At 40.1% G+C, this 25,611-nt stretch overlaps 1 protein-coding gene and 1 pseudogene across 2 annotated transcripts in view; both read right to left on the reverse strand.

The window, feature by feature from the left end:
- OPHN1 (oligophrenin 1) overlaps positions 1–25,611 on the reverse strand; it is a 383,582-nt gene that overhangs the window by 14,714 nt on the left and 343,257 nt on the right. For both annotated transcript variants that reach the window (XM_055266931.2, XM_055266932.2), the window contains 2 exons: positions 16,763–16,910; positions 7,473–7,796 (listed from right to left, as the gene is read on the reverse strand). In XM_055266931.2, coding sequence (XP_055122906.1) covers positions 7,473–7,796; positions 16,763–16,910 — 472 coding nt within the window. The remainder of the gene's footprint in view (positions 1–7,472; positions 7,797–16,762; positions 16,911–25,611) is intronic.
- Positions 13,688–15,400, reverse strand: LOC129475069 (phosphoglycerate kinase 1-like; annotated as a pseudogene).

Below are 25,611 nucleotides of genomic sequence, written 5' to 3' on the forward strand. Positions count from 1 at the left end.
ACGTATGTTTTTTTAAAAAATTCATCCATCTAGCCATTCTGGTGAGCAAGATATATATGTAAAGAAATAATGTTAATACAGTGTGATTGGTGTTCTAATTAAGGAAGAAACAAAACACTATTCATGTGCACACATATGAATTGTCTCTCCATTTAGTCTGTATCTTACATTCTGGACATGTCATTCCCCTTAACACTAGACTGGGTATACAGAATTGCTGCAGAAAAAATTAACCAAAATGATAATAATAATAACAATAACAACAATATAATCCAATTTTTCTAATGTACTTTATACTATTCAAAGCACTCTCCCAGACGATAACTGCTTAATGTTTACAATAAGCTTGAGAGAGATGAATAAATAGGTCTTATTATCCCCATTTTACAGAGAAGGAAACTGAGGTTCAGAAAAGTAAACCGATTCATCCACAACCATAGGCTAAATGGTAGAGTGAGGACTGAAACCCATACCTCCTGTTTTCCACATCCACTGCCTTTCCAGTTGTCTGCTGTTTTGTTATCATTGGTAATATAAAAATTATAAATTATAATAATAATAGTAATGGTAATACAATTGTACTGGCAAAATGTTTTTTAGCTAACCCTTATTGAACAGTTGTTCTGTTCCAGTGCTTTATGCACATTTTCTCATTCAACATTGGCCATAATCTTGCAAGACAGAAAGTATTATCTCCAGTCTACAGTTGAGGAAACAGAGACTCAGAGATGAGAAGTAACTTCATAGTTGATCAGTCCATCTAATTTCTGAAACCTATGTAGTCCCAACTACCACTGTTCTTCAACCCTAGTGAAACATTAGAAACATGTAAGGAGCTTTAAAATTGTAAAGTACCTGGACCCCACCCTCATACGTCCTAGTTTTATTGATTAGGATGGATCCTGAGCATGGTTATTTTTAAAAGCTCCCCAAGTGATGCTATGTGCAGCCAAGATTGAGGACCATTAGGCCATATGATGTTGCTTCCTCACTGCACCCCACAGAGTAGCAGAGCTGAGAGTGCTGTCCCATTTCCACTGGTTACTGCTGGGAGGCGGAGTTGGGGAGGGGGGGAAGGCGGTAATTGTAAAGAAATGATATGCTGGACTGTCAGAGCTGGAAAACATGTCTACCTGAAACCATGCCCATTCCAGGGCTGTCAATTTCCTTGATGAGTGAACCAGATGACATCCCTAAAATATGAACCCTATTCATTCCCAAGTTATAGCCACATCCTAATGAACATGAACCTAGGGGCCTTGGAAAACAAACATCATTAACCTCATTTCCTCTTGGGCCCTTTATTGCTACCTCCAAATGATTATTCATTACAAGTCAAGCTTTGAGGTAGTAGCAAAGGATTTTCTTGGCTGAAGACCCCGATGTTGTTCTCTCTTGCCTCTAATGTGTCTCAGTCACAGTTAAGCCACAGTATCAAACTGGTGAGGCAGAAAGGGGAGAGTCATGTAACTGGTAGTCAAGAAACCTGGATTCTATGCTTAATACAATAACTTTCTGCGTGACCTTCAGCGGATCATTTCCTTACCAGTATAACATGGGGATTGGACTGTTTTCCAGATGAATGAGCCAATGGTCTAAGTCTATAAGCCTCTATCTCTCCCAGCTGACTTTTTATTTGTTTTAAATATACTTTAAGTTCCAGGGTACATGTGCACAATGTTCAGGCTCGTTACATGTGCCATGCTGGCCTGCTGCACTGACTTAAATGTTAGACCCAGCTGACTTTTATAGGCTGTTTTTGAAGTACTCTACATGTACTTAACCTGCTCTAAAATAATTAATCCCTCTGTCTCTCTCTTTTTCTCTCTCTGAAACCTAAATTGAACGGTATTCAATATGGGGGTTTTGTGGGGGCTTTTGTGCCCAACCCTACACTCTAACACACACACACAAAAAGGCACACAAATGACCCCTGCCCTCTAGGAGCTCAAAACTGAGTTGGGGATATAAGTCATATTCATGGGAAATAAGTGTGAATACTATAAATCAGCATCCACATCAGAGGGCCAATCTTGGGTGCCAAAATACGTGAATCAAGGGAGAGCTAACTGGGGTAGGATTGTCAGAAGGCTTCATGGACAGAATGAGACTTGAGTTAGACCTTGAGGTTAGTTCGCCTCTTCCTAGGTGTTTGGCATGGTAGGGACAGGTTGTGGGTTGAAAATATAGCTCTGAACTCTTTTATGCCATCTACATTTTAGGCTTGAGGCTTCTCAAAGGGCCTCGAATACAGAAGAGTAGACACCCCATCTTCCATGTCTGCCATTTCCTAAGAGGTTGTTACCTAGTAATACTACCACTTCTTAAGCCTCTATTATTTTACCAGATTCTTTGTATACCTAATCTAATTTAATCCATGCAAAATCCTTGCCTTCAATGGTGGTATTGTCCCCACTTACAGTTGAGAAAACTGGCTCAAAGAAGTAAAGCTGACCTAACTAAGATCAAGTAGCTAGTAATAGTCTCCTATGAAAGCAAAACAACTGCAATCATTTATTGAGTACTCTTGATGTGCTAGGCATGTAGAGGACTCATTTTGTTGTTATAGCAATCCTATGGGCACAAATATTATCCTCATTATACACATGAGAAAACTAAGGTTCAGAGAGGTTGTAACCTGCCCAAAGTCCCACAGCTAGGAAGAGGCGGAGCCAGGATTCAAACTCACATCTGGAAGATTCAGGAGCCTGAGCTTTTAACCACTAAGTCACTTGAGCCTATAGTCTTTCCACCAAGCTGTACTTCTTTTTAATTTCTTTTCAACCTTGGTCCGAAACCTGGCTTTTACTACAAACTTGATCTCCTTCTCAAGCCCAACCTGTTCCCTCTCCCTCTAATCTCTGTCAAATGACCATAACCAAAGAATCTTAACATTTGCAGAGTTCTTGGGACCTGATGGTCATCACTATTCAACCTTAGCAACTTTTTTCCACCTTTCCTTATACTCCTCTATACCCAACCTGAAGGCACAGAGTAGGAGGAGGTTGATTCCTCTTGTAGATTCCCCCAGTCTCCTAGAATTATCTCTTTTTTTTCTATGACACTCCTCCATGCTCACCTTAAAGCCTTCCTGCCTCCTTAGCCATTATTTATCCTTATAAAACAATTTGGCATTAGGCTCCAAGAAAAGTAGAGAATAAAAACCAAACAGTAGATTATTAAAGCATAAGTCCAAACAAGAAAATGTGGATAATGGCCAGCAACACCCATTACTGCAAGAGCAAGTCTGTTCCTAATACTTTTAGAGTAGATGCAAATGCCACTCACAGCATTAGTCACCTCAGTGGAGAATTGATGGCTCTGTGACTGAGCAAGGCCTTACAAGCCCAAAAGCATGCCACCAGATGCAATCTTTCCTTTCCAGCCAAGACAGAGGAAAGGAGCTAAGAAGGGCCCCTCAACCCGTATGTCATAAAGTCCCAGTCCATGGTGTGCTCTTCACTTTCATCTCAATACCTCAGGTAGAATGAAGGTCTCCTTGCTCCATGCTCCTACTAGAATTTCTTCTCACCCCTACTAGAACATGGATCACATTGGCTGGGACTGACTGCTTGCATGCCAGCATCACCACGAACCTTTGGAAGGCAGAGACAATGGCTTTTCATCTTTGTCTCTCCCTTTGCATATGATTATGCCTGATTAAATAAACAAACATATGTAAAGTAGATGGGATATAGCCCTCCTCCCTCTTCATTACCCAAAGGAAAGTCCTAAATCCCTTTGTGGTAGCTACATGCCTGCCCCTTGCAAAGCCAGGACACGTAAGAGGCAGTAAACTCAAATGAAGGCAGAAAAAAATAGGCTTGCATAATTTTGTACCCCCCAAAAGTAAGTGGTCCTCAGAAAAACAGAAAGGAGAAGATGGCCAACACAGCTGAGGAAATATGGCATAAAGAAAAAGAGTCCCAATCTTGAACCCAAGAAGCTGAGGTCAAACCCCATCTCTGCACCTTACAACCTAGGTAACTCTGAGCAAGTTGTTTTGTGTCTGTGAGCCTCTGTTTCTCCATCTATAAAAAGGGGAGGGTAAATCATACCTCACAAGGCCTATCACAATGATTAGATGCAACAGAAGAGTGGAAGTATCAAGCCCATGTCTGGAACAGAAAAGGATCCTTGATAAAATTCCATCAGCAAACACTATTGATTCTTAATTTAAAGTTGACTGTCAAGGAAAAAAGCAATTTAACATGCACCATGCTTTTGTTATTTTTAATTGCTGAGAAAAAATGTGAAGAATGTTAAGGCCACTCAAATGTTAAGTCAATGCAAGGGGTGAAGATGGGGTCAGGACTGTGGCACAGTTGGCTCACTAATGCAATGGAGCCTGTGTACTGATTCTCAGGATGGCCGGCAAAGTCCTAAACTACAGAGCTGAAATGGGGTGACAACTGCAAGGTACAGACTGGGCTGGCTGAGGTAACAGTTCCCTCCCTCTAATACTGCCATTCAGGCTACTGGCCAGTACCAGGAGCAAACAACTATCAGTTATAGCACAGGGTCAGAGCTGTGTGCAGCTTTTGCTTAACCGATAACTCTTCAGACGCCAGGGAATCTACTAGGAGAAGCAGCCAGAATCAGGAGGGGAGCAAGGAGGAAGTAAGAAGCGAACAGATAGTGTAGGTTAGGTTCAAAGAGGCAACTATACCAGAGGTTTGGGGGGTTCTCCACCGAGGCCAAAACCACCTCAGTTCTGCTTTCTGTAGCCAAAGCTGGAAGCATGGGGTTTTGAAAAAAAGCTGCATCATGCCAGCCTGTTGCTAACTGAAAGCAGAAAATGAAGCCAGGCAAAGCTGAGGCCCAGATTTAGATAGTTAGGCTGATACTGAACAAGTCAGATCAGTACTTACATTAACTGAGACCATTAGATCAGAGTAGCTGCCGCCAGCAGCCCAGGGTAGGACTGGAGGAAGGGGAAGAGGGGAATGCCACTGGGATTGAACTTTGCAGGAGGGAGGGAAGGAGGGCTGAGTTACTGTGTGCGCTGAGCTGATAGAATCTGGCCAATCTCAAGGCTTGGCAACAGACAAGACAAATTTTACTGTGATGAGTATAAACTGAGTTACCCAACCTTCTACCCAGATTGATAGAAAGGTCACAACATGACTTAAAAACAGAAGCAGAGGTCTACATTAAAGTTTTCCTTTTCTTGACTATGTCCCAGAAGAGCCAAGTCACAGTGAGAAGAGGGACAGGGGAGGGAAATCAATACCATATTTTGAATGCTGATTATGCGCCAGATATTTTGTTATTCCTTTTAATCCTAGCTATAATAATTCTATCAGGTGAACTGTTTTTTCATTTTACATATCTGAAAACCAAGGTGCAAACAGCTTAAATAAATTAACTGTGATCGCATGAGTGATCACATCAGCATCAGTGGATCAAACCAGAGCATTCAGAGTCAAGTACTTGTGGAAACTGTACTGGACTTGTAGAAATTGTACTGGACCCGCTCCCATCCCCGCACGGAACAGCTTTTACTAAATTGTGCTCTGAGACAATGCCATTGGTTCATACTGAGGTTGTTATATGAAATAATCCATGGAAGAAATTTTTCCCTGGCCTCAAAACCAGAGAAGTTATGGTTTACCTGAACAATTGGCTTGTTTTTACCTTAGGAACTTAGTTATATAACCGTTGGTTTCTCTCTTTTTGTTTTCTCTAGAAAGTTTGGAACCAAATCTATGACACTGCTCCACCAAGTGTTTAAGGATTCATGGCAAACATTTTGTATACTAACTCCATTCCTGCCATTTCCTTGCTATCCTGCCTTCCCCCAACCTCCCAATTCCCATTCTGGGCCTCATGTTTTCTTATCAGTACTCTAGAATCTAAGGTAAAGGCCAGCAAACTTTTTCTGTAAAGTGTCAGACAGTTAATATTTTAGGCTGTGCAGGCCACAAAGTCTTTGTTGCTACTACTCAATTCTGCTGTTGTGGCATGAAAGCAGCCATAGGCAACATGTAAATGAAGGAGTGTATTTATGTTTATGGACAAAGTTTGAATTTCACAACATTTTCATGTCAAAAAATATTATTTTCTTTTTAATTCCAAACATTAAAAAATGTAAAAAAGAATTCTCAGCTTACAGACTATATAAAAAGAGGCAGTGCAGTGGGCCCAATCGGGTCCACAGGCCATAGTCTGCCAAGCTCTCTCATCTAAACCTCAAGAGGACAGGGACTTCATAAGTCTTATTCATTCCTGTCTTCAGCATGTAGAATGGGGCCAGGTACACAGTCAGTACTCAATAAATATTTGTCAAATAAATTATTGTTAACCATTTTTTAAGGTTTTACATTTTGCTATATTGTGAAAGTCCTTAAAGCTACAAAGTAAAAGAGCTAGGATTTAGATCCAAGCCTTTCTGATACTCAAATCCTTATTTTGTCCATTATATCTTACTATCTTCATAGAACTGTGTCCCCTAAAACTCCCCTCTGGATTAGCCCCAGTCTCTCAACATGAGTCTCAACATGCAATAGTTAATTAAATTTGCTGAAGTGAGCCACACCTTGAATTTGCAATAATTTCAAAAGTCCAGAGTTTGGCAGAAGTTGTGCCCCTTTGTCCCTATTTCTCCCAAACTGGAAAGGGAGAATGAGAAAACAAGGGTTCACAGATTCACAGCTTCTTATAGGAAGGTAAAGTGATAGTTCTGCCTCAGTGGAAAGAACCCAGACTTTGGTGCCTGTGAGACATGGTAAGATTTAGATCTCAGCTCTGCCAGTTACTAGCTGTGAATCTTTGGCAAGTCACTTATCTACAGCAGCCTCCATTTCCTAATTAAAAAAAAAAAAAAAAACAAGAATAATACATTCTTGGCCAGGTGTGGTGGCTCACGCCTGTAATCCCAGCACTTTGGGAGGCCAAGGCAGGTGGATCGCCTGAGGTCGAGAGTTTGAGACCAGCCTGGCTAACATGGCAAAACCTTGTCTCTACTAAAAATACAAAAATTAGCCGGGCATGGTGGCGAGTGCCTGTAGTCCCAGCTACTCAGGAGGCTGAGGCAGGGGAATCACTTGAACCTGGGAGGCGGAGGCTGCAGTGAGCTGAGATCACATCACTGCACTCCAGCCTGGGCGACAGAGTGAGACTCCGTCTCAAAAAAAAAAAAAAAAAAAAAAAAAAAAAACATTAAGAATAATACATTCTTTACAGTGGGATTGTGAGGATAAGAAATAGTATATCAGCAATTAGTACAGTGCCAGGCCCATAACACTTGGGATATAGAGGTCAACAAAACAGGTAAAACATCCCAGCCCTCATGGAGCTTACATTCTAGTGATTATTGTGACTGATTATTATGATCTTGCCCACCGTTCCAATATTAGTGGTAGTAAACTGGAACAGATTTCCACTTAAATATATCTCCAAACTCAGAAGGATCTCAAGGTGAAAAGTAGTTAGGTTCAGCTCTGGCTCCCATGGGATTCCCAAGCACTTACCCTCCTTGTGGTGGGCCAGGGGCCGGGGAGCTGGTCTCTTTATGTGGAAGGAGGGGGTCTTGGTGGGCCCAGAGCCTGGCATGGGTCCATTGGTGGCCTTTGGGGTAATCTTGGTCCCTCCATCCTGCAGCCTAGACACCAACTTCCCCACGTCCACCTCTGGGCAGGGCTCCAACTTGCCATCCGAAATAGGCCTGCTTGGGGACTTCCTCCCAGGATCAGTTTCCCCACTCCTCTGAATAGGTAGTTTGGGGTGTTGTGGTGGCTTGGGGGGTTCTATGCTGCTGGTGATAGTACCATTCGGTGTTTGATGTTGGATTTCATCTGGGAAAAGTTGGTGCAAAGAGGGAAGATTAATGATAACTTTTAAAACCTTTTCATTTTGATACATGAATACATACTTAATTTTGAAAATTTGTATACATTTTCAAAGCAGTTATGTCACTGTGGCACAAACCAACTATATCCCACAAAATCATTCTCTACCCTTCCCAGTTCACGTAAAGCCACAGATCCAATCCAAATAGGGAATTCAAGATTCGCGTATGATTTTCACCACCGCAATTCAATAAGCCACAATAAACCAAGAGGTTTTATTGAAGGAATATGTCACTCAAAAAAGACTTAAAGTCCCCAATCAATGGCATATTCTATTCTTTGCAAATGAAGACATCATCAGTTAATTCTTAATCACTTCTCTGAAAAGTATTTTGTTAAGGTCTCTCAAATTTTAAGTTAATCAACATAACGTACTTTAACTTCGTTCTCCAACCCGGAAGGAAACCTCCAACTGTTCTTTCCCCAGCTTTTGTGGTCTACAATTTCCTCTGACATTAGTACATGTCTTTCAGTGGTTCTGAGACTTACTTAAAGCTTTTGAGACCCTAATGAGACCTAGGGACCATCTCCCTAGAAAAATTAACCCACACAAATATAGCCAAAATTTTGAAAACTAATTTTTTAGTGATTCACAGAGCCTTCTGAAGCTGTCAATAAACCCCAGATTGAGAATGCCTGCTGTAAAGAAATTGTCACCTTCCATAGTCATAAAAAACTTAGAGTGTAGTGGTTAAGAACAGAGGTTCCAACGAGAACACTTGGACACACGAAGGGGACCATCACACACCGGGGCCTGTCATGAGGTGGGGGGGAGGGGGGGAGGGATAGCATTAGGAGATATACCTAATGTAAATGACGAGTTAATGGGTGCAGCACACCGACATGGCACATGTATACCTATTTAACAAACCTGCACGTTGTGCACGCGTACCCTAGAACTTAAAATATAATTAAAAAAAAAAAAAAAAGAACAGAGGTTCCGGCCAGCAAATTGAAACCTGAGATATATATCAACCAATTGCAATACATGGATCTTATTTAGATCCTGATTTTTTTTTTAACAAAATGAGATAATAGGAGAATGTGGATACTGACTGGATAGCTGATCTTAAGGAATCACTGTTTTGTTTTATTTTCTTTCAAGTATGATGATGATATTGTGGTTTTGCTTTTAAAAGAGTTCCTTTTAGAGATATACATTGAAACATTTACAAATGAAATGACATGATGAGTAGGTTGGGGGAACGGGTAGGGGTATAGATGAAATAAGACTGGGTATATGTTTTTAAATGCTGAAATGTGGGGAGTTCAATATGTTTGTTTCCAATTTCTGTTTATGTTTGGAATTCTTCATAATAAAATATTAAAAGAAATGCAGGCTCTGAAGCCAGGTGGCCAGGTCTGAATCTCAGTTCTGCTTCTTACCGACTGTGAGACCTTGTACAAGTTCCCTATTCTCTCTGTACCTCAAATTTTCTCCTCAGTAAAACGGGAATCATAAAGAATACCGGTCTCATGAGGTTATGGTGAGGATAACAGGAGATGGTATACTTATTTCAGTGCCTGGCACATAACAGACACTCATTAATTGGTGGTTATTATTGACACTATTATGTGGCGGGTGGGCAGTGAGGCAAAAGTTTCCATGGGGGAAGTCTTGCTGCAAAGGCTTTTGTCCCCTAGACAGTTTTATTCTCCTTGGGAATCTGCCACCACTGATGCCACTGCCAAAGGGGCCAGGAACCAAGGGGAGTTCCCCTGTAGTCTCCCTAATTTCGTCCCAAAGTAGACACATAGCCCTTTATTTATTAACCCTAGCACAAGTGCAACCAGACAGAGGATATCAAACAAAAAACTACCAAAGGCTCACAAATAATGGCATGAACATGAGCTTCCAGGACGTGCCTTGTGGCAGAGGCCATCTTTAAACATAATAGCACTCAGGAGTAACTCAAGCACACCTACTCTCTCCAAACAATAACGTGCATGGTAACATAAATTCTTTCCCTCACATGCTTTAGCCCAACATCTCAGCTGCCTGTTCCTATCTAAATACTTTCTTCTGGCCAAGTGACTCCATCTCTGCTCTCCCTTAGGGAAATAAAGGTTGCCTGTGCCCTACAGGCCATAGAGTATCATCACCATTTCAAGAGAGCCAGTCTTCATAAAGAGGACCCACGTACACAGCCTCAGAGAGACTGCTACCTTCCACTCAGGAAAGTATATTCTGCTGGCTCGGGAAAAAATAGGAAATGTAATGATAGAAGCCATGATGACTTCGGAGCTAGGCCTTTCAGCAGGGAAACTATTTCTAGGTTCTGGGGTATAGTGAATAAAAATAATGATAATAGTGACAATGATAGTAATAATGAGAATAATACTGATAAAGATAACGTATACCATTACTTGAGCACTTACACCATGGCAGGCCCTGTTCTAAGTGCTTTACCTGGATTATCTCATGTCATCCTCAAAACAGCTCTATAAAGTAGTACATTGTTATTAGCCCCATTTTACAGATAAGGAATCTAAAGGCACCCGCAGTCTTCATCTCACAAACTACTAAGTGGAAACGCCAAGTTTCAAATCTTGAAGTTTGCTTCCAGAGTCTACTTACTCTTTCTGAAGAGAGAGTTCATTGCTCTGTCAGGTAATAAAAGTTCGGTGCCATCCCCTTTCCCTAACCAGCCACCCATTTCTACAGGAAAACACACAGACAAGCCTCAGGGACTACGAAGAACTGAGAGTGAATCAGGATCAGACAGGGAGGCCTCATAAATAGGCGTGGGGCCAACCCTTAAAGTGGAGGCCTCTCTTCTATGGGTGGGTAAGAGGTGGGGAGAAGCTTTGAGAGGATACACACTAGTACAGTAATAGAAATAAATTAATTATTATAATACATGTAGATTCATGCAAATAAGTGCTAGGAGTAAGACAGTACTAATACTGACTGCGAAGATTAGAGAGGGTCTTTATAAAACAGGTAACTTTTGAGCTGGGCCTTGAAGAATTCCAAAAGGTGGAGCAAAGTAGAAAGGGCATTCAAACAAAAAACAACTTGGAGGAGTGAAAGACCATGCTTTGCCTAAGAAAATAGAATTAAAAATTTGGTTTGGCTTGAGCATAGGGACCAATTATAGATGAAAAAGTGTGGGTAGCTGGAGGTGAGGTTGTTGAAATAAGTTCGGGCTATATCATGAAGTCCATGAATGCCATGCTCAGCAATACAAACTCTGCCTTTGAGTCACAGAAGACAATGATTTTGGGGGCAGAGGGCTGGGGGTGTGGAGAAGTGGCATTATCAAATATGCATTTTTAAACATCCCTTTGGGTTCATTACGAAAAGTAATGAAAAATAGGATCGTTCCAACGAAAAGTAGGTTGGACCAGAAGGACTGGTGGCAGAAAGACAAGCTAGGGGACTGCTGATGAGAAGGATCCAAACTAGAGCTGCGTCAGAAAAGAGAGGCAGATTCAAGACAGGTTAAAGAAGTGGAATAATCAGGGCTTAGTTATGGAGGTGTGATGGAGTCCATGATGAGGGTGAAAGGAGTCACTGACATACTACTATATACAAAAGGGATAACAAATTTCAGAGTAAGATAATGAGATGCTACTGGTGAGCAGGATTGGTTCCTTCTCAGAACAGTGTTCAGACAGGTTATAGGAAGTGTGATATTATAGTAAATAAATAAGCTTTAGGATAAGATAGATGAGCGTAAATTGTTCTGTCATTTAGTAGCTGTGTTAGTTGGGAAAACTACTCATCATCTTTGAGCTTCCAGTGCCTTCGCTATAAAACAGAATTCAGCATACCTACCTCGCATGGGAGTGCTGAACATTAAATGAGATTATGGATTCACACTCACATAGGATGGCTAGAATAAATAAGACAGACTATACAAAGTGTTGGCAAGGATGTGGTGAAATTGGAGCCTTCATTCATTGCTGGTGGGAAAGTAAAATGGTGCAGCTGAGGCCTGGTGTGGTGGCTCACGCCTGTAATCCCAGCACTTTGGGAGGCCGAGGTGGGCGAATCATGAGATCAGGAGTTTGAGACCAGTCTGGCCAACATAGTGAAACCCCATCTCTACTAAAAATACAAAAAATTAGCCAGGTTTGGTGGTATGCGCCTGTAATCCCAGCTACTCCGGAGGCTGAGGCAGGAGAATCACATGAACCTGGCAGGCGGAGATTGCAGTGAGCTGAGATCGCGCCATTGCACTCCAGCCCAGGTGACACTGCCAGACCCCATCTCAAAAAACTAAATAAATAAATAAATAAATAAATAAATAAATAAATAGGTACAGCTGCTTTGGAAAACAGCCTGGCAATTCTTCAAAAGTTTTAATATAGACCGACCATATAACCTACAATTCCAGTCCTAGGTATATACCCAAGATAATTAAAAACAGACATCCACACAAAATCCTGTGCATGAATGTTCACGGCGGCATTATTTATAATAACCAAAAAATGAATACAAGTGTCCATCAACTGATCAATGGATAAATAAAATGTGCTACATCTATACAAAGGAATATTATTTGTCCATAAGAAAGAATGAAGTACTGATACATTCTACAATGTGGATGAACCTTGAAAATATTATGCTAAGAGTAAGATGCCACCCAAAAATGTCCACATATTCTATAATTATATTCCTATGAAATGTTCAGAATAGGCAAATCTGTAGACGCAGAAAGTAGATCAGTAACTGTCAGAGGTTGGGGGAGAAGTAAATTTAAAAGTATTGGGATTCTGGGATGATGAATATGTTCTGGAATAAGATAGTTGCACAAAATATACTAAAAACCATTAAACTGTATGCTTTAAAATGGTGCATTTTATGGTATGTGAATTATAGCTCAGTTTTTTAAAAAGTTAAAAATAAAAAATAAATGTCTAGACTGGGTAACCTCATTGGAGATCTTCTGTCCCAAAGCCCTCATCACCACAGAGGGGCAAATTGAGGTCCAGAGAGGGGAAGTGACTAGCTCAAGTTATTCAGCAGGCTACTAGCCAAGATTAAATTAGACCTTCTGTCTACTGACACCCAGTTCATTCATTTTTTGCACCCATTTATTAAGGACTTACTATATGCCTGGCACTGTGCTCATGCTTTAGATATAGTAAAAAAAACAAGTGGCCACTGGCATAAAGTTTATATTTGGGGAGACTGTAAATAAACAAATAAGCCCATTCTATAAAAATGAGACTATGGAACAACAGACAAGCATTCAATGTTCCCTTCCACTTTCTCCTGAATGCCAGCTCACCTCCTCTGTGAAAGAGTTGATCCCTTAACCTAAGTGATAATCTCTTCATCATTCCTTATACATCCACTCATTCATTCTTAGAATATTTACTGAATACATGATATGTATACCAGGAGTTGTTCTAGGGCCTGGTAATCAAATAGATTTTACATTCTAATGGGAAAGAGAGATAATAAACATGTGAACAAACAGGAGCAGGGGATATGAGTTGCATAAAGCCATATAAAGGGATAGGGAGTGACTGGAGGAGGAGAAAGAACTATTTAAGTAGAATGTTAAGAAAAGGTCTCTATGAGAAGATGGCATTTAGTAGCTCACCTGAGTGAGCCTTGTGAGGTTCTGGAGGAAGAATGTTTAGGGCCAAGAGAGTAGCAAATGCAAAGGCCCTTAGGTAAGTTTGACCCAAGTAAGGACCTGCAAGAACAATGAGATTACAGTAGAGAGCAAAAGAGACAGTGAGAGAGCAAAGTTCAGAAATGAAGGTCGGATAAATAAGCAACAGTCATATAATGAAGAATAAAATGCAAATTTTATTCTAGGTATGAAGAGAGGTTACTGAAAATTTGGCACAGAGGGAATGATGCGATCTGATTTCCATTTTTTTTCATGGTTTCAATGGACACTTTTATTGTTTATTTAATGGGTCATCAATTTCGTCTCCCTACCTACAAATGGAATTTCATCTTGTTTCCATGCTGAGTAGTGAAACAGTGACAAAGCTAATCAGGATAAGCTACATCAAAAGAGAACTAAGCTAACACAGCTCACTTTTTTTTTAACAGGCAAAATATACACATATGCATTCTAGGATGCACAATGGTTTAGTCACTAAGAAATTCAAATGGGATCTTGAAGAATGTAGGCAAATCCAGGGTGCAGTAAAGATGAGCTGAGATGCTGTGCAACTGTTTAAGGGTTCCTGGCACTGCATCTCTTGGCCACTAGCTGAATCTTGACACGGAAGGTTTTAGCTAATGCCAAGTGGAGGTGCAGAAAATGCTAAGTTGACTTAAGGGCTGTGCACAGGAACTAAAAGGCAGGAAAGTACTAAATATTGCCGAAAGCATCCACCCCAGGAAGGACTTTACCTTCCAGGAGCTCTAAACTGGCACCACGCCTAGTGCTCACATGTCTGATTTTATCTTCTGTGTTCCATTTGGCACAGCAAGTGTCAGTGTTTCCACCACCTATGATGGTAATGCAGCCCCTAGAAGTGGCTTTCACCACCTCATCCATGAGGGCTTTGGTTCCCCGGGCAAAAGCTTCCCATTCAAATACCCCCACAGGACCATTCCACACAATCTGCTTAGCCCAAGTGACAGTCTCAGCATACTTCTTGCTGCTTTCAGGACCACAGTCCAAGCCCATCCAGCCAGCAGGTATGCCAGAAGCCACAGTGGCTTGGCCAGTCTTGGCATTCTCATCAAATTTGTCAGCAGTGACAAAGTCAATAGGCAAGGTAATCTTCACACCATTCTTCTCAGCTTGGGACATTAGGTCTTTGACAATCTTGGCTCCCTCTTCATCAAACAGAGAAGTGCCAGTCTCCATGTTGTTGAGCACCTTAAGGAAGGTAAAAGCCGTTCCACCACCAATAATCATCTCATTGACTTTGTCCAGCATATTATTGATCAGGTGGATCTTGTCTGCAACTTTAGCTCCACCGAGAACGGCCAGGAAGGGTCGCTATGGGCTCTCCAAGACCTTGGCAAAGTAGTTCAGCTCCTTCTTCATCAAAAAACCACCAGCCTTCTGTGGCAGACTGACTCCTACCATGGAGCTGTGGGCTCTGTGAGCAGTGCCAAAAGCATCATTGACATACATATCCCCTAGCTTGGAAAGTGAAGCTCGGAAAGCTTCTACTTTGGTGGGCTCACTTTAACCTTGTTCCCAGAGTTTTCCCTTCCCTTCTTCTTCCACATGAAAGTGGAGGTTCTCCAGCAGGATGACAGACCCAGCAGCTGGGTTGGCACAGGCTTTCTCCACTTCTGGGCCTACACAGTCCTTCAAGAACAGAACATCCTTGCCCAGCAGAGATTTGAGTTCTACAGCAACTGGCTCTAAGGAGCACTTGTCAGATATAGGGACACCATCAGGCCGGCCTAGGTGGCTCTTAAGGACTACTGACTTGGCTCCATTGTCCAAGCAGAATTTGATGGTTAAGACAGCAGCCTTAATCCTCTGGTTGTTTGTTATCTGGTTGCTCTACACAAGAACACTGAAGTCCACTCTCATAATGACCCACTGCCCTTTCACGTCTGGTTTGTCCAGTGTCCGCTTGTTAGAAAGCGACATTTTGGAAATGGGGAGAGGTCGATGCTTCAGACAGTAAGGGAGCTGGCTGCTGATGTGTGCTTGGGAAGCTTACAGAATCCTGATTTCCATATTTTAAAGGAAGTACTGTTACTGGCTGCCGGGGAGAATGAATTACAGGCAAGGAAGAAGGCAAGCAATGATACCAGGTAAGAGATAATAGTGGCTCACAGTGATAGAAGCAGTGGGCAGTAGTAGAAGTTAGCATATGATGTGCATGTAGAGCTGACAAGAATTGCCAATGGATTCAATATGAAGGAAAAAGGGAAAGGAGTAACCAAGGATGATTCCAAAATTCTTGACCTTAGCAACTGGATGACTGCTGCTGCCAATTACTTAGATGGAGGAGGTTAGGAGCAGGTTAAGAAGGAGTCAGGCATCAAGTTATGTTTTGCACAGTGTAAACTGAGATGCCCATGAGTCATCCAAGGAGAGCTGTTGAGCAGGAAATTTGATATGACAAAAGAGGCAAGATATCAATCTTAGATAAATTTGGAAATCATCTTTAGCATTTAAATGATATGTAAAACCATGAAACTTAATGAGATCACACGGGAAAAGAACATGATCAGAGAACAGGACTAAGAAAAAAGCTCTGGGACCTTCTAACATGTAAAGTTGGGAAGAGAAGGAAATCCAGGAGAGAAGACTGAGATGGATTATCTGGTGAGATTAAAGGAAAATCTGGTATCCTGAAAGCCACATGAATAAAGTGTTTCAAGAAGGAGGAGTTAGTCAACTGTGTCAGATGCTACTCACAAACTGAGTATGATGAGAACATGTTGTAGCTATTTGGTTTGGCCTCATGGAGATTATTGGCAAACATGACAAAAATGGTCTTAGTGGAGTAGGAGGGCAGAGGCACATTTAGAATGGGTGTAGTCTCCACACTAGCAATTATTCCACTGAAGGCATTTATTTGTTCACTTATCTATGTCTCCATTTCTTCTGTGAGGGCAAGCAATGTATCTTAATTTCACCTAGCACAGTACCTGGCACATAGTAGTTATCCAATCCATGTTTGCTATATTTGAATTTAAAATTTCACAACATTCTCCTTGCTCACCCATTTCAATATATTGGGGGCATAAATCTAAGAACACCTTGGATCCTGCACTGGCCTTATAGGGATCCTCCACATGGTAACATCCTTTACAAGCTCATCACCATCCTGTCTGCTGTCAAAGGCTTAATCCTCTCTCTGAGCACAAACTACAAACCCTGGCTGCTTTTAAGCTCAGGAGCTAGGAAAGGTCACTTTTATAGAGAGAAAAATGGTCATGCCACCGCTTCTGCCCTTCGATATCCTCTTTGTGTCTAATCACCATTCAGAAGCTAAGGGTGAACCTCAGTACTGACCTTCGCTTTCATCCAGGGAAGAAGTATAGAAAACCGTCCTTTCTCGCAGCAAGCGCTTTGAAATCGTGATTGGTTTGTGCCTTCTTGCTGTCACCCGAGGCGGAGGCACTGGCGGTGCAGCGCTTTCCTCAGGTGGACCTAAATAGATCTGTGGAGAAAGAAGGAAGATATCTAGAGAATAATTAGATCAAGTTTTTGTCTTCTGAATGCTACCCACCAGCTGATGCTTGCTGGCCTTGTATCTAGAGTTTGTAACATGAATACTAATATGACTCAAAGAATCAGAGATTTTCTTAATCACTCTAGCTACCGGTAAGTGTTTAGGTATCTCCTACCATGCTCAAGGCACAGAACCTGGCACTTCTCAGTTTGGAAGAAAAAATGCCTATAAAAGATGGCATTAGTCCTGGATTTTCCATCTCCTTCCTGGGAGACCTTAGGCAAGTCACCTCACTTCTCTGAGCCTCAGCTTTCTCATCCGTAACATAGGGACAGCATTACCTACTTCACAGGGTGTGGTAAGAAAGAAATGAAAGGAGCTGTCAAGGTGCCTTCTATGGGTGGGGGTGGGACATGGAAGGAGACTAAACACAAGTACATGCCCATATGCCTTCAATAGTTCTGAAGGGATACCAAAGAATCTGATTACATTGTTTGTCTCAAGGTAGGACTAATGATTGGCTGGGGAATACAGGGAGAACAACTGTGTTTTCCCTCCTATGTCACTTTGTTCTTTTATAATTTCATGCCATGGTACATTACCTATTCAGTAAAAAGTAAAATAAAATTAAAAAGCAACAACACAGTGCCTTGGATGCTATAAGAAGTGCTGAAGGCATGCAGAAGGAGCTGTGATTAGAATTTTTATATAATGTCTCATGTGTATTTAAGGATTTTCCGGTCTCCATGGAGACCAACCTTTTAGCCCAAGTGCATACACTGTGGGATGATACACATATGTGATGGAGAAAGGAGACCACTGTCTAGCCAGTGAGACTAACAAAATCAACCCCAATGATTAGTGTAAAGAGAAATGTCAGAGCCCAATATCCCATCAGGCAAGGGTCAACACAGACTACATGGGCATGGAAATAACATGATTGAGAACACAAGGCAAGCCTGTGTAAAAGCTGGACAATGATAAGAAACAATGCATGAACAATCACAAGCCATGAGTATATGCCTCATGATTGTAAGGAAGACAAAATGTAACTTAACAGCAAGCAGATTAATGTTGAGGCCATATGGTTCTAGGTCATATTCCTAATTCCACCATCATTAGTAATAATAGTCTAAAGAGCTACCATTTTGTGAGCTCTAACACTGTAGTAGTTGTTACAAATATTCCTTGCTATTTGTCGAATACATGAGGTCGTTGCACTGACTGTTTCTTCCACCCAGGCTGATCTTCCTCCAGATATCCATTCTTCTAGGATTCTAATCAAACATACTCTGCTCAGTAAGCCCTTCCAGGTCAATATATTTAAAACAACGACATGCCTCCCTCTACCCAAGCACTCCCATCTTCCTTCCATGTTTAATTTTTTTTCTCTTCAGCATTTCCTATCACTTTCTAACACAGAACACGGTTTTACTTATTGATTTTGTTTGCTGTCTGTCTCCAAGCTAGATTTTACACAACATAGAAGCATGTCTGTCATGTTCACTGCTCTATCTCCACCACCTAGAAGAGGGACTGGAATTGCTGAGTCAAAAAACAAATACATTTGCAATTCTAATGTAAAAGGCCAAACTGTCGCCTGAAAATACTACTACTATTAACAGCTACTAACTACTACTACTAAAATACTACTACAAACAGCTACTTCTTATTCCGGCCAAGATAGGGCACAGAAACTAGTTTTACTCATTTAGCCTGAAACAAGTAAAAACAAAACAAAATAAAACAAAACAAAACAAAACCAGGAAAAATACATGGAACAGTAGTTTTAAAGGCATTGGAAATCCAGCAGTGAAGGACAGTGAATGCTGAGAGACAGAAAAAAACAAATAAGGTCAGCCCTATGAGTTTCCCAGCTTAGAGTTTTGTAGGCCGCAGTGCAGGAAGGGGAACCGAAGTGGAACCCAGTAGTAGCCCTACGTTGAGAAGATTGAATTGGGAGTATGGGAAAGACAAGGAAGTGAGAATTTGCAAGGCAAAATGCCAGATTTTGTACACTAAAATCTTCAAAATATTGCTGAGAAATATTAAGAAAATCTAGATAAACAGAGATATATTTTGTTTGCAGGTATAAAGACTCAATAGTGTTAAGATGTAAATTCTCACAAAATTGATCTACAGACTGAACACAACCCAAATACCAGTAAGCTTGTATGTAGACATTGACAAGCTGATTCAAAAATGTATAAGGACATGCAAATTATTTATTTATTTTACAAAGACAATTCAGTGGAGAAAGGACAGCAATGGTACTGGAACAATGTGATATACATAGGCAAAAAAAAAACAAAAACCTTCAATTCGTATCTTATACCACAGAAGAAAACTAACTCAAAATAGGCTATAATCAAATTTAAAAGCTGAAACTATAAAATTTCGAGGAGAAAAATCTTTGTAATCTTAGGTTAGGCAAAGATTTCTTAGATACAATGATTCATAAAATAATAAACTGAACATCAAATTTGAAAACTTATGATTTTCTAAAAGACACTGTTAAGAATGAAAAGAAAAACCACAGGCTGAGTTAAAATATTTGTAAATCATATGTCTGATAAAGAACTGGTATTATATATATATTATATAAAGAACTCCCAAAACTCAATAACTCAATAAAAAGAAAACAAGTAAATCAGTTTTTAAAGAATAAGCAAAATATTTGAATAGACACTTTACCAAAGAAAACATACAAATGGCAAACATAAAAAAATGTTCAACATCATTAAGTCAATAGGGAAATGCATGCTAAAAACATGATGTGATACCACTGAACACCTACTAGAATGGTTGAAATTTTTTAGACTGACCATACCACATGTTGAAAAGAATATGGAGGAACTGGAACTTTCACTGCTGATGGGAATGTAAAATCATACAATGTCATAATGAATTAAAAAAAAAAAAAACCACCCAATGAAATAGATCATCTGAATAGTCCTATAACCATTAAAAAATTTCAATTCATAGTTTAAAAACTTCCAAAGAAGAAATCTCTAGACCCAGATAGTTTAACTGGAGGATTCCACCAAACATATACAGAATTAACATGAGTTTTACAGTCTCTTCCAGAAAGTACAATGATACAGTTACTTAAGAAAAATATTTTAACGTTTTCTTTAAAAATTAAATGTATAATTACTATGTGACTCAGTCATTTCTACTCCTTCATGTTTACTCAAGAAAAAAGAAAACATATAGTCGTACAGACTGTACACAAATGTTTGCAGCAGACCCAAACTGAAACAACCCAAATGTCCATTACCTAGTGAATAGACAATCAAATGTTGGTATATATGATGGAATACTACTCAGTAATAAAAAGGAATGAACTATTGACTCACTATAACAACTTAAATTAATCTCAGAATAATTATGCTGAATCAAAGAAGACAGACCAAAAGAAAAGTATATACTGCATTATTCCATTTATACAAAACTTTAGAAAACACAAATTACACTAACAGAACTGATTAGTGGTTGCCTTAGGTGAAGAGTATAGTGTGGGAGTGGGTTGGAGAGGGGAGGATTTTGAAGCGACCAGCCATCGAAAAGGACATACAAAGGAAAAGAAAATGAAATAGCTTGTGAACATAAAAATCAACTTCACTAATAACTATAAAACTACAATTCAAACAAGATATCACATTTTGCCTACTAGACTGATAAATTAAGAAAAATCGATATTGTCCTAAACTGACAAAGAAGTGGGTAAAAACAGTCACCTTTATAAGCTGTTATTGGGAGGGTGATTTGGTTTAGCCATATTGGGGGTCAATCTGGTAGTAGCAATCATGATTTTAAAGAGGCATGCCCTCTGATCTCCCTACTTTTAAAACCCCTATTAAGCAGAAATCCTGACACATACACACACTGATATCTATGCAAGTTCCATGTACCATAAAAAAAAAACAATAAAACTACATAAATATCTATTAACATGGGAAAGTTACATAAATTGTGGTTTACCCACTGAGGAATATTACACAACTGTTAAAAGGTGGTGATGTAGATTTGTAAGAACTGAGGTGGAAAGATTAAATATTTTAAAGTAGTTTATGGAATAGTATATATAGTATGATGTCATTATTCAAAAATAGTTTTGTGTGTGTATGAATGCACTGTCCTTTGTCATTTATAATTGCAAAGAAAAGGGTCTAGAAGCGTACACATTAAATTGTTAACAATCACAATCATAACCTCTAGGAAAGTGAATAGGATTACAGAGGAATGTCAAAAGATACATTCCTGTTTTAGTCTATACATTTCTATATTATTTAAATTTTTGTGCTGAATTTTAAGTTTAGTTTGATTTTTTAAAACATAATAAAAATGAAAACAAGGACATCCTCTAAAATATTTTTTATTGTTGTTTAAGAAAGAACCTAAATTGTAGGGATCTAACACACATGAGTTCAAACCCCGGCTCTATCACTTATGGCCTCTGTCATGTTAGGCAAGTCATTTAACTTCTCTGAGCCTCAGTTGTCTAATTTGCTAAAAGAAGATCATGTCTATGAGTATAGTTGTCATGATCAACTGATAAATGTACATGAGTATTTGTCTAGCTTAAATCCCCCTTCTCTCTCTCTCTCTCTCTCTCTCCAGTGCCCTTCCATTTGGTTTTGAATACAACCTCTTAACTGGGGGCAATTCTATTTCCCAGGGGACATTTCATGACATCTGTGAAAATATTTATTGTCACAACTGTGGATGGGGGGTTGGCATCTAGTGGGGAAAGGCAAGGAATCCTGCTAAACATCCAACAATGCCCAGGGCAGTCCCCACAACAAGAATTATTGGCCCAAAATGTCAAAATAATACCAAGGCTGAAAAATGTTGGTCTAGAATAATGAAGAGGAATAACAAATGAGAATATACTTACTTAATGCAGATGGGATTCAAGAAAATTTTAACCCCGAGCTGAACTTCTAAAAAAAAATTTTGAAAACGTTGAGTGGAGGAAAACAGAATACATATTTACTATGTTTACAGGCATCCATCCATGCATCTGTCCATCTAGCAATCTCCTCCGATTGAACCCAAGTGAGTGTTATTAATGGAGATAAACGCATCATATATTATTTCCCTTTGCTCAGTTAGAAGACATCCTTGCTGAGGCATTCATAATATACCAGACCATAGACACCCTCCCTCACAGATGGCGTCACCTCATACTTCAGAGAAAAGGGAGGTCATTAGAAGTAAACTTCTTTGGCTGGGCGCGATGGCTCATGTCTATAATCTCAGCACTTTTGGGAGGCTGAGGCAGGCGGATCCCTTGAGGCCAGGAGTTCAAGACAAGCCTGGCCAACATGGTGAAACCCTAGCTCTATTAATAGTACAAAAATTAGTCAGGAATGGTGCAGCATGCTTGTAATCTCAGCTGCTCAGGAGGCTGAGGCAGGAGAATTGCTCAAATCCGGAAGGTGGAGGTTGCAGTGAGCCCAGATTGCACCACTGCACTCCATCCTGGACAACAGAGCAAGACTGTCTCAAAATAAATAAATAAATAAATAAGCAAACAAACAAACAAACAGCTTCAACCTTCTGTCCCCATACTGACAAACTCATTGACATCCACACTTATAAACTTCCTTTATCTCCTCCTCACTTTCTAAGGAGAATGCCTCTACCTATGCTCTGGATCCCATTTCATCTCTTCCTGTTTCTCAGGGACCCTCTTCCATCATTCATCTCCTTTCTTACAATACTGTTTCTCAAAAGCATTTAAATGAACTTAAGTCTCTCCTATCTGAACCCAAGCTACTCCCCACTGCCATCACATTCATTTTCTTCTACACTTTCCAGACAGTTAAGTCTCCATTTCTTCATCCTCCAGTTGATCCTCAACCTTGTCTCTGCCCACATCATTCCTCTGTAACTGTTTTTACAATGATCATCACTGGCCTGCTAATTGCCAACTCCAACAGGTACTTTTCAATTTTTATTTTGACTGTGCTCCAACATTTAACACATTTAACCAATCCATTTCTAAAAATTCCTCTCTCTTTACCTTTCTGCTTCTCTGAACACTGTCGTCTCTTTCACTGGCTGTCTCTGAAATTTAATGTTCTCCAGGATTATGTCCTCAACCTTCTAATGATCTCACTTGTCTGCACTCATTCGCTTTCTCAACTGTGTCATCCACTCACATGGCTTGCACTACCAAGTTTCTCTACTGGTTTCTATATCAATATATCTAACTGGCTGCTCAATGTTGCCTTCTGGATATCCCAGAGGTATCTCAAATTCAACATTTCTAGAATTAAACACTTTCGTCCCTTAAAATTTTTTATTACCTAAAACAATGCCAATGTCCGAGCCACAAATCTGGACATTATTATCTTAAAATCCTCCCCTTCTCTCACATCCCACATCCATTTAGTCACCAAGTTCTATCAATTATACTTCCTTAACATCTCTCTAATCTATCCCCTCTGCTCACTACCACTGACTTGGTTGAGTCGCATCATGTCTCTCTATTATAATAGTCTCCTAATTGTTCCTTCTGTCTCCAGTCACTCCTGCCTTTAATCTGTCTACCCAAGTGCAGGTAGAGTGATCTTTCTCAACTCTAATCTAATTGTGTTACTCCACTGCTTAAAATGTTTCAATGACTCTTCACTGTCTTCGGGACAAAGGCCAAATTCCTTAGCACACAAGGTACTCAATAATCTGGCCACAGCCTGAAATCTCCAGCCCCATCTTCCACTATTCCCCTACATTCACCCTCCACTATAGCCATGCTGAATTATTAAAGTTCTTTAGTCTCTTAGTTATTTAGTTCTTTGGTTATTTTATGGAACGTAATTTCTCTGGTGTCTCATTCCTGTATGTATCCAGAGTGATCTATACACAGAACACTTTCACTCTTACCCTTTATGGCAGAGACTGCTAATTGCTTACTGGTATCCACCTTCCCCTTCTTACTTTTACTAATGGAAGTCACTGAATGGTAGCTGGGCACCCATGCCTACCTTTCTTAGTCTCCCTTGCAGCTAGGTAAGGACATGTGATTAAGTTTTAGATAACAGAATACTAGTAGAAATAATGCATGAAAGCCTCTGGGTCATGCTTTTGTGAAGAAGCTGTTTGTATTACATTCTGTCTTTTTTTCCCCTTCTCTCTGGCTAGTAAATGGGGACAAATGGAATAGCTATCTAGGATCAAGAAACTGAAGCCAAGTGGTGAGGATGGCAGAAGTATGCCATTGATCTTGGACTATGCACTGCTAGACTTTTATGTGAGAGAAAAATGAACTCCTCTCCATCATATTTAAGCCAAATAATTTGCAGTCCTCTGTCATAGGAGGACTTTTCTTACAGAAGGTTAACCTGTACCTTAATTCATCTACTCCTCTGATTTTCAGGACTCACATCATGCATTACCTACTGTACGAAGACTTCTCTGATTCCCAATAGAGAGGTAAGTTCCCTTTCCATGGGCTCCCACAGCATCCAATGCACATCTTCACCACAGTCTTTATTACACTGCATCCTGAGTGTTAGTTGGTTCCAGATACCCCCCAGTCCCATAGCTTTTCTGACAGCAGAGATTTTTTTTTCCTGATTCCTCTCTAGAGACTAGGGCTGAGTAGGGCACGAGGCAAGATAAAGCAGCTCAATGACAGTTTTTAAAATGAATGGATGAATTTTGGCTACCAGGCCCTTTAGAGCATATTAAATAATAGAACTTTTTTTTTTCATTCATTCCTTCACCAACTATATTCAGGAGGAGAGAGTACAAAATAGAGGTGAGAGAGTACAAAATAGAGGTCAAAGAGTCAGGACAGAGTCAGAGTCAGTTGTGTTGGAGCTTTGCTATGTAACCAGGGGCAAGAAACTTAAACTATATGAATCTCAAACTTGAAGCTCAGTTTGCATTTTGAAAATGTCAGCTGCAAAATGAGAATAGTGATACCATCTACCTCATAGGGTTCTTGTGATGGTTGAATGAGGTAACATACAGGCACACCTAGGAGATAGTGTGGATTTGGTTCCAGACCACCAGAATAAAATATGTATCACAATAAACTGAGTCACACAATTTTTTCTGGTTTCACAGTGCTTATACTATACTGTAGTCTAGTAAGTGTGCAATAGCATGATTCCTAAAACTACGGTGTACATCCCTCCATTAAAAATAATTTATTGCTAAAAAATGCTGACAATCACCTAAGCCTTCGGCAAATCATACCCTTTTTTGCTGGTGGAGGGTCTTGCTTCTATGTTGATGACTGCTGATTGATCAGGATGGTGCTTACTGAAGGCTGGAGTGGCTATGGCAATTTCTTAAAAGAAGACAACAATGAAGTTAGCTGCATCAATTGACTCTTCCTTTCACAAAAAAATTTCTCTGTAGAATGCCATGCTGTTTGATAGCATTTTACCCTCAGAACTTCTTTCAAAATTGGAGTCGCTCCTCTCAAACCCAGCCACTGCTTTAGTAAACCAAGTGTATGCAATATTCTGAATCCTTGGTTATCATTTCCACAATGTTCACAGCATCTTTACCAGGAGTAGATTCCACCTCAAGAAACCATTTTCTTTGCTCATCCATAAAAAGTAGCTTCTCATCCATTGAACTTTTATCCTGAGATGGCAACAATTCAGTCACGTCTTCAGGCTCCACTTCTAATTCTAGTTCTCTTGCTATTTCTACCACATCTACA

Source organism: Symphalangus syndactylus, chromosome X, assembly GCF_028878055.3.
Source record: "Symphalangus syndactylus isolate Jambi chromosome X, NHGRI_mSymSyn1-v2.1_pri, whole genome shotgun sequence".
In the NCBI taxonomy this organism is placed as follows: Eukaryota; Metazoa; Chordata; class Mammalia; order Primates; family Hylobatidae; genus Symphalangus; species Symphalangus syndactylus.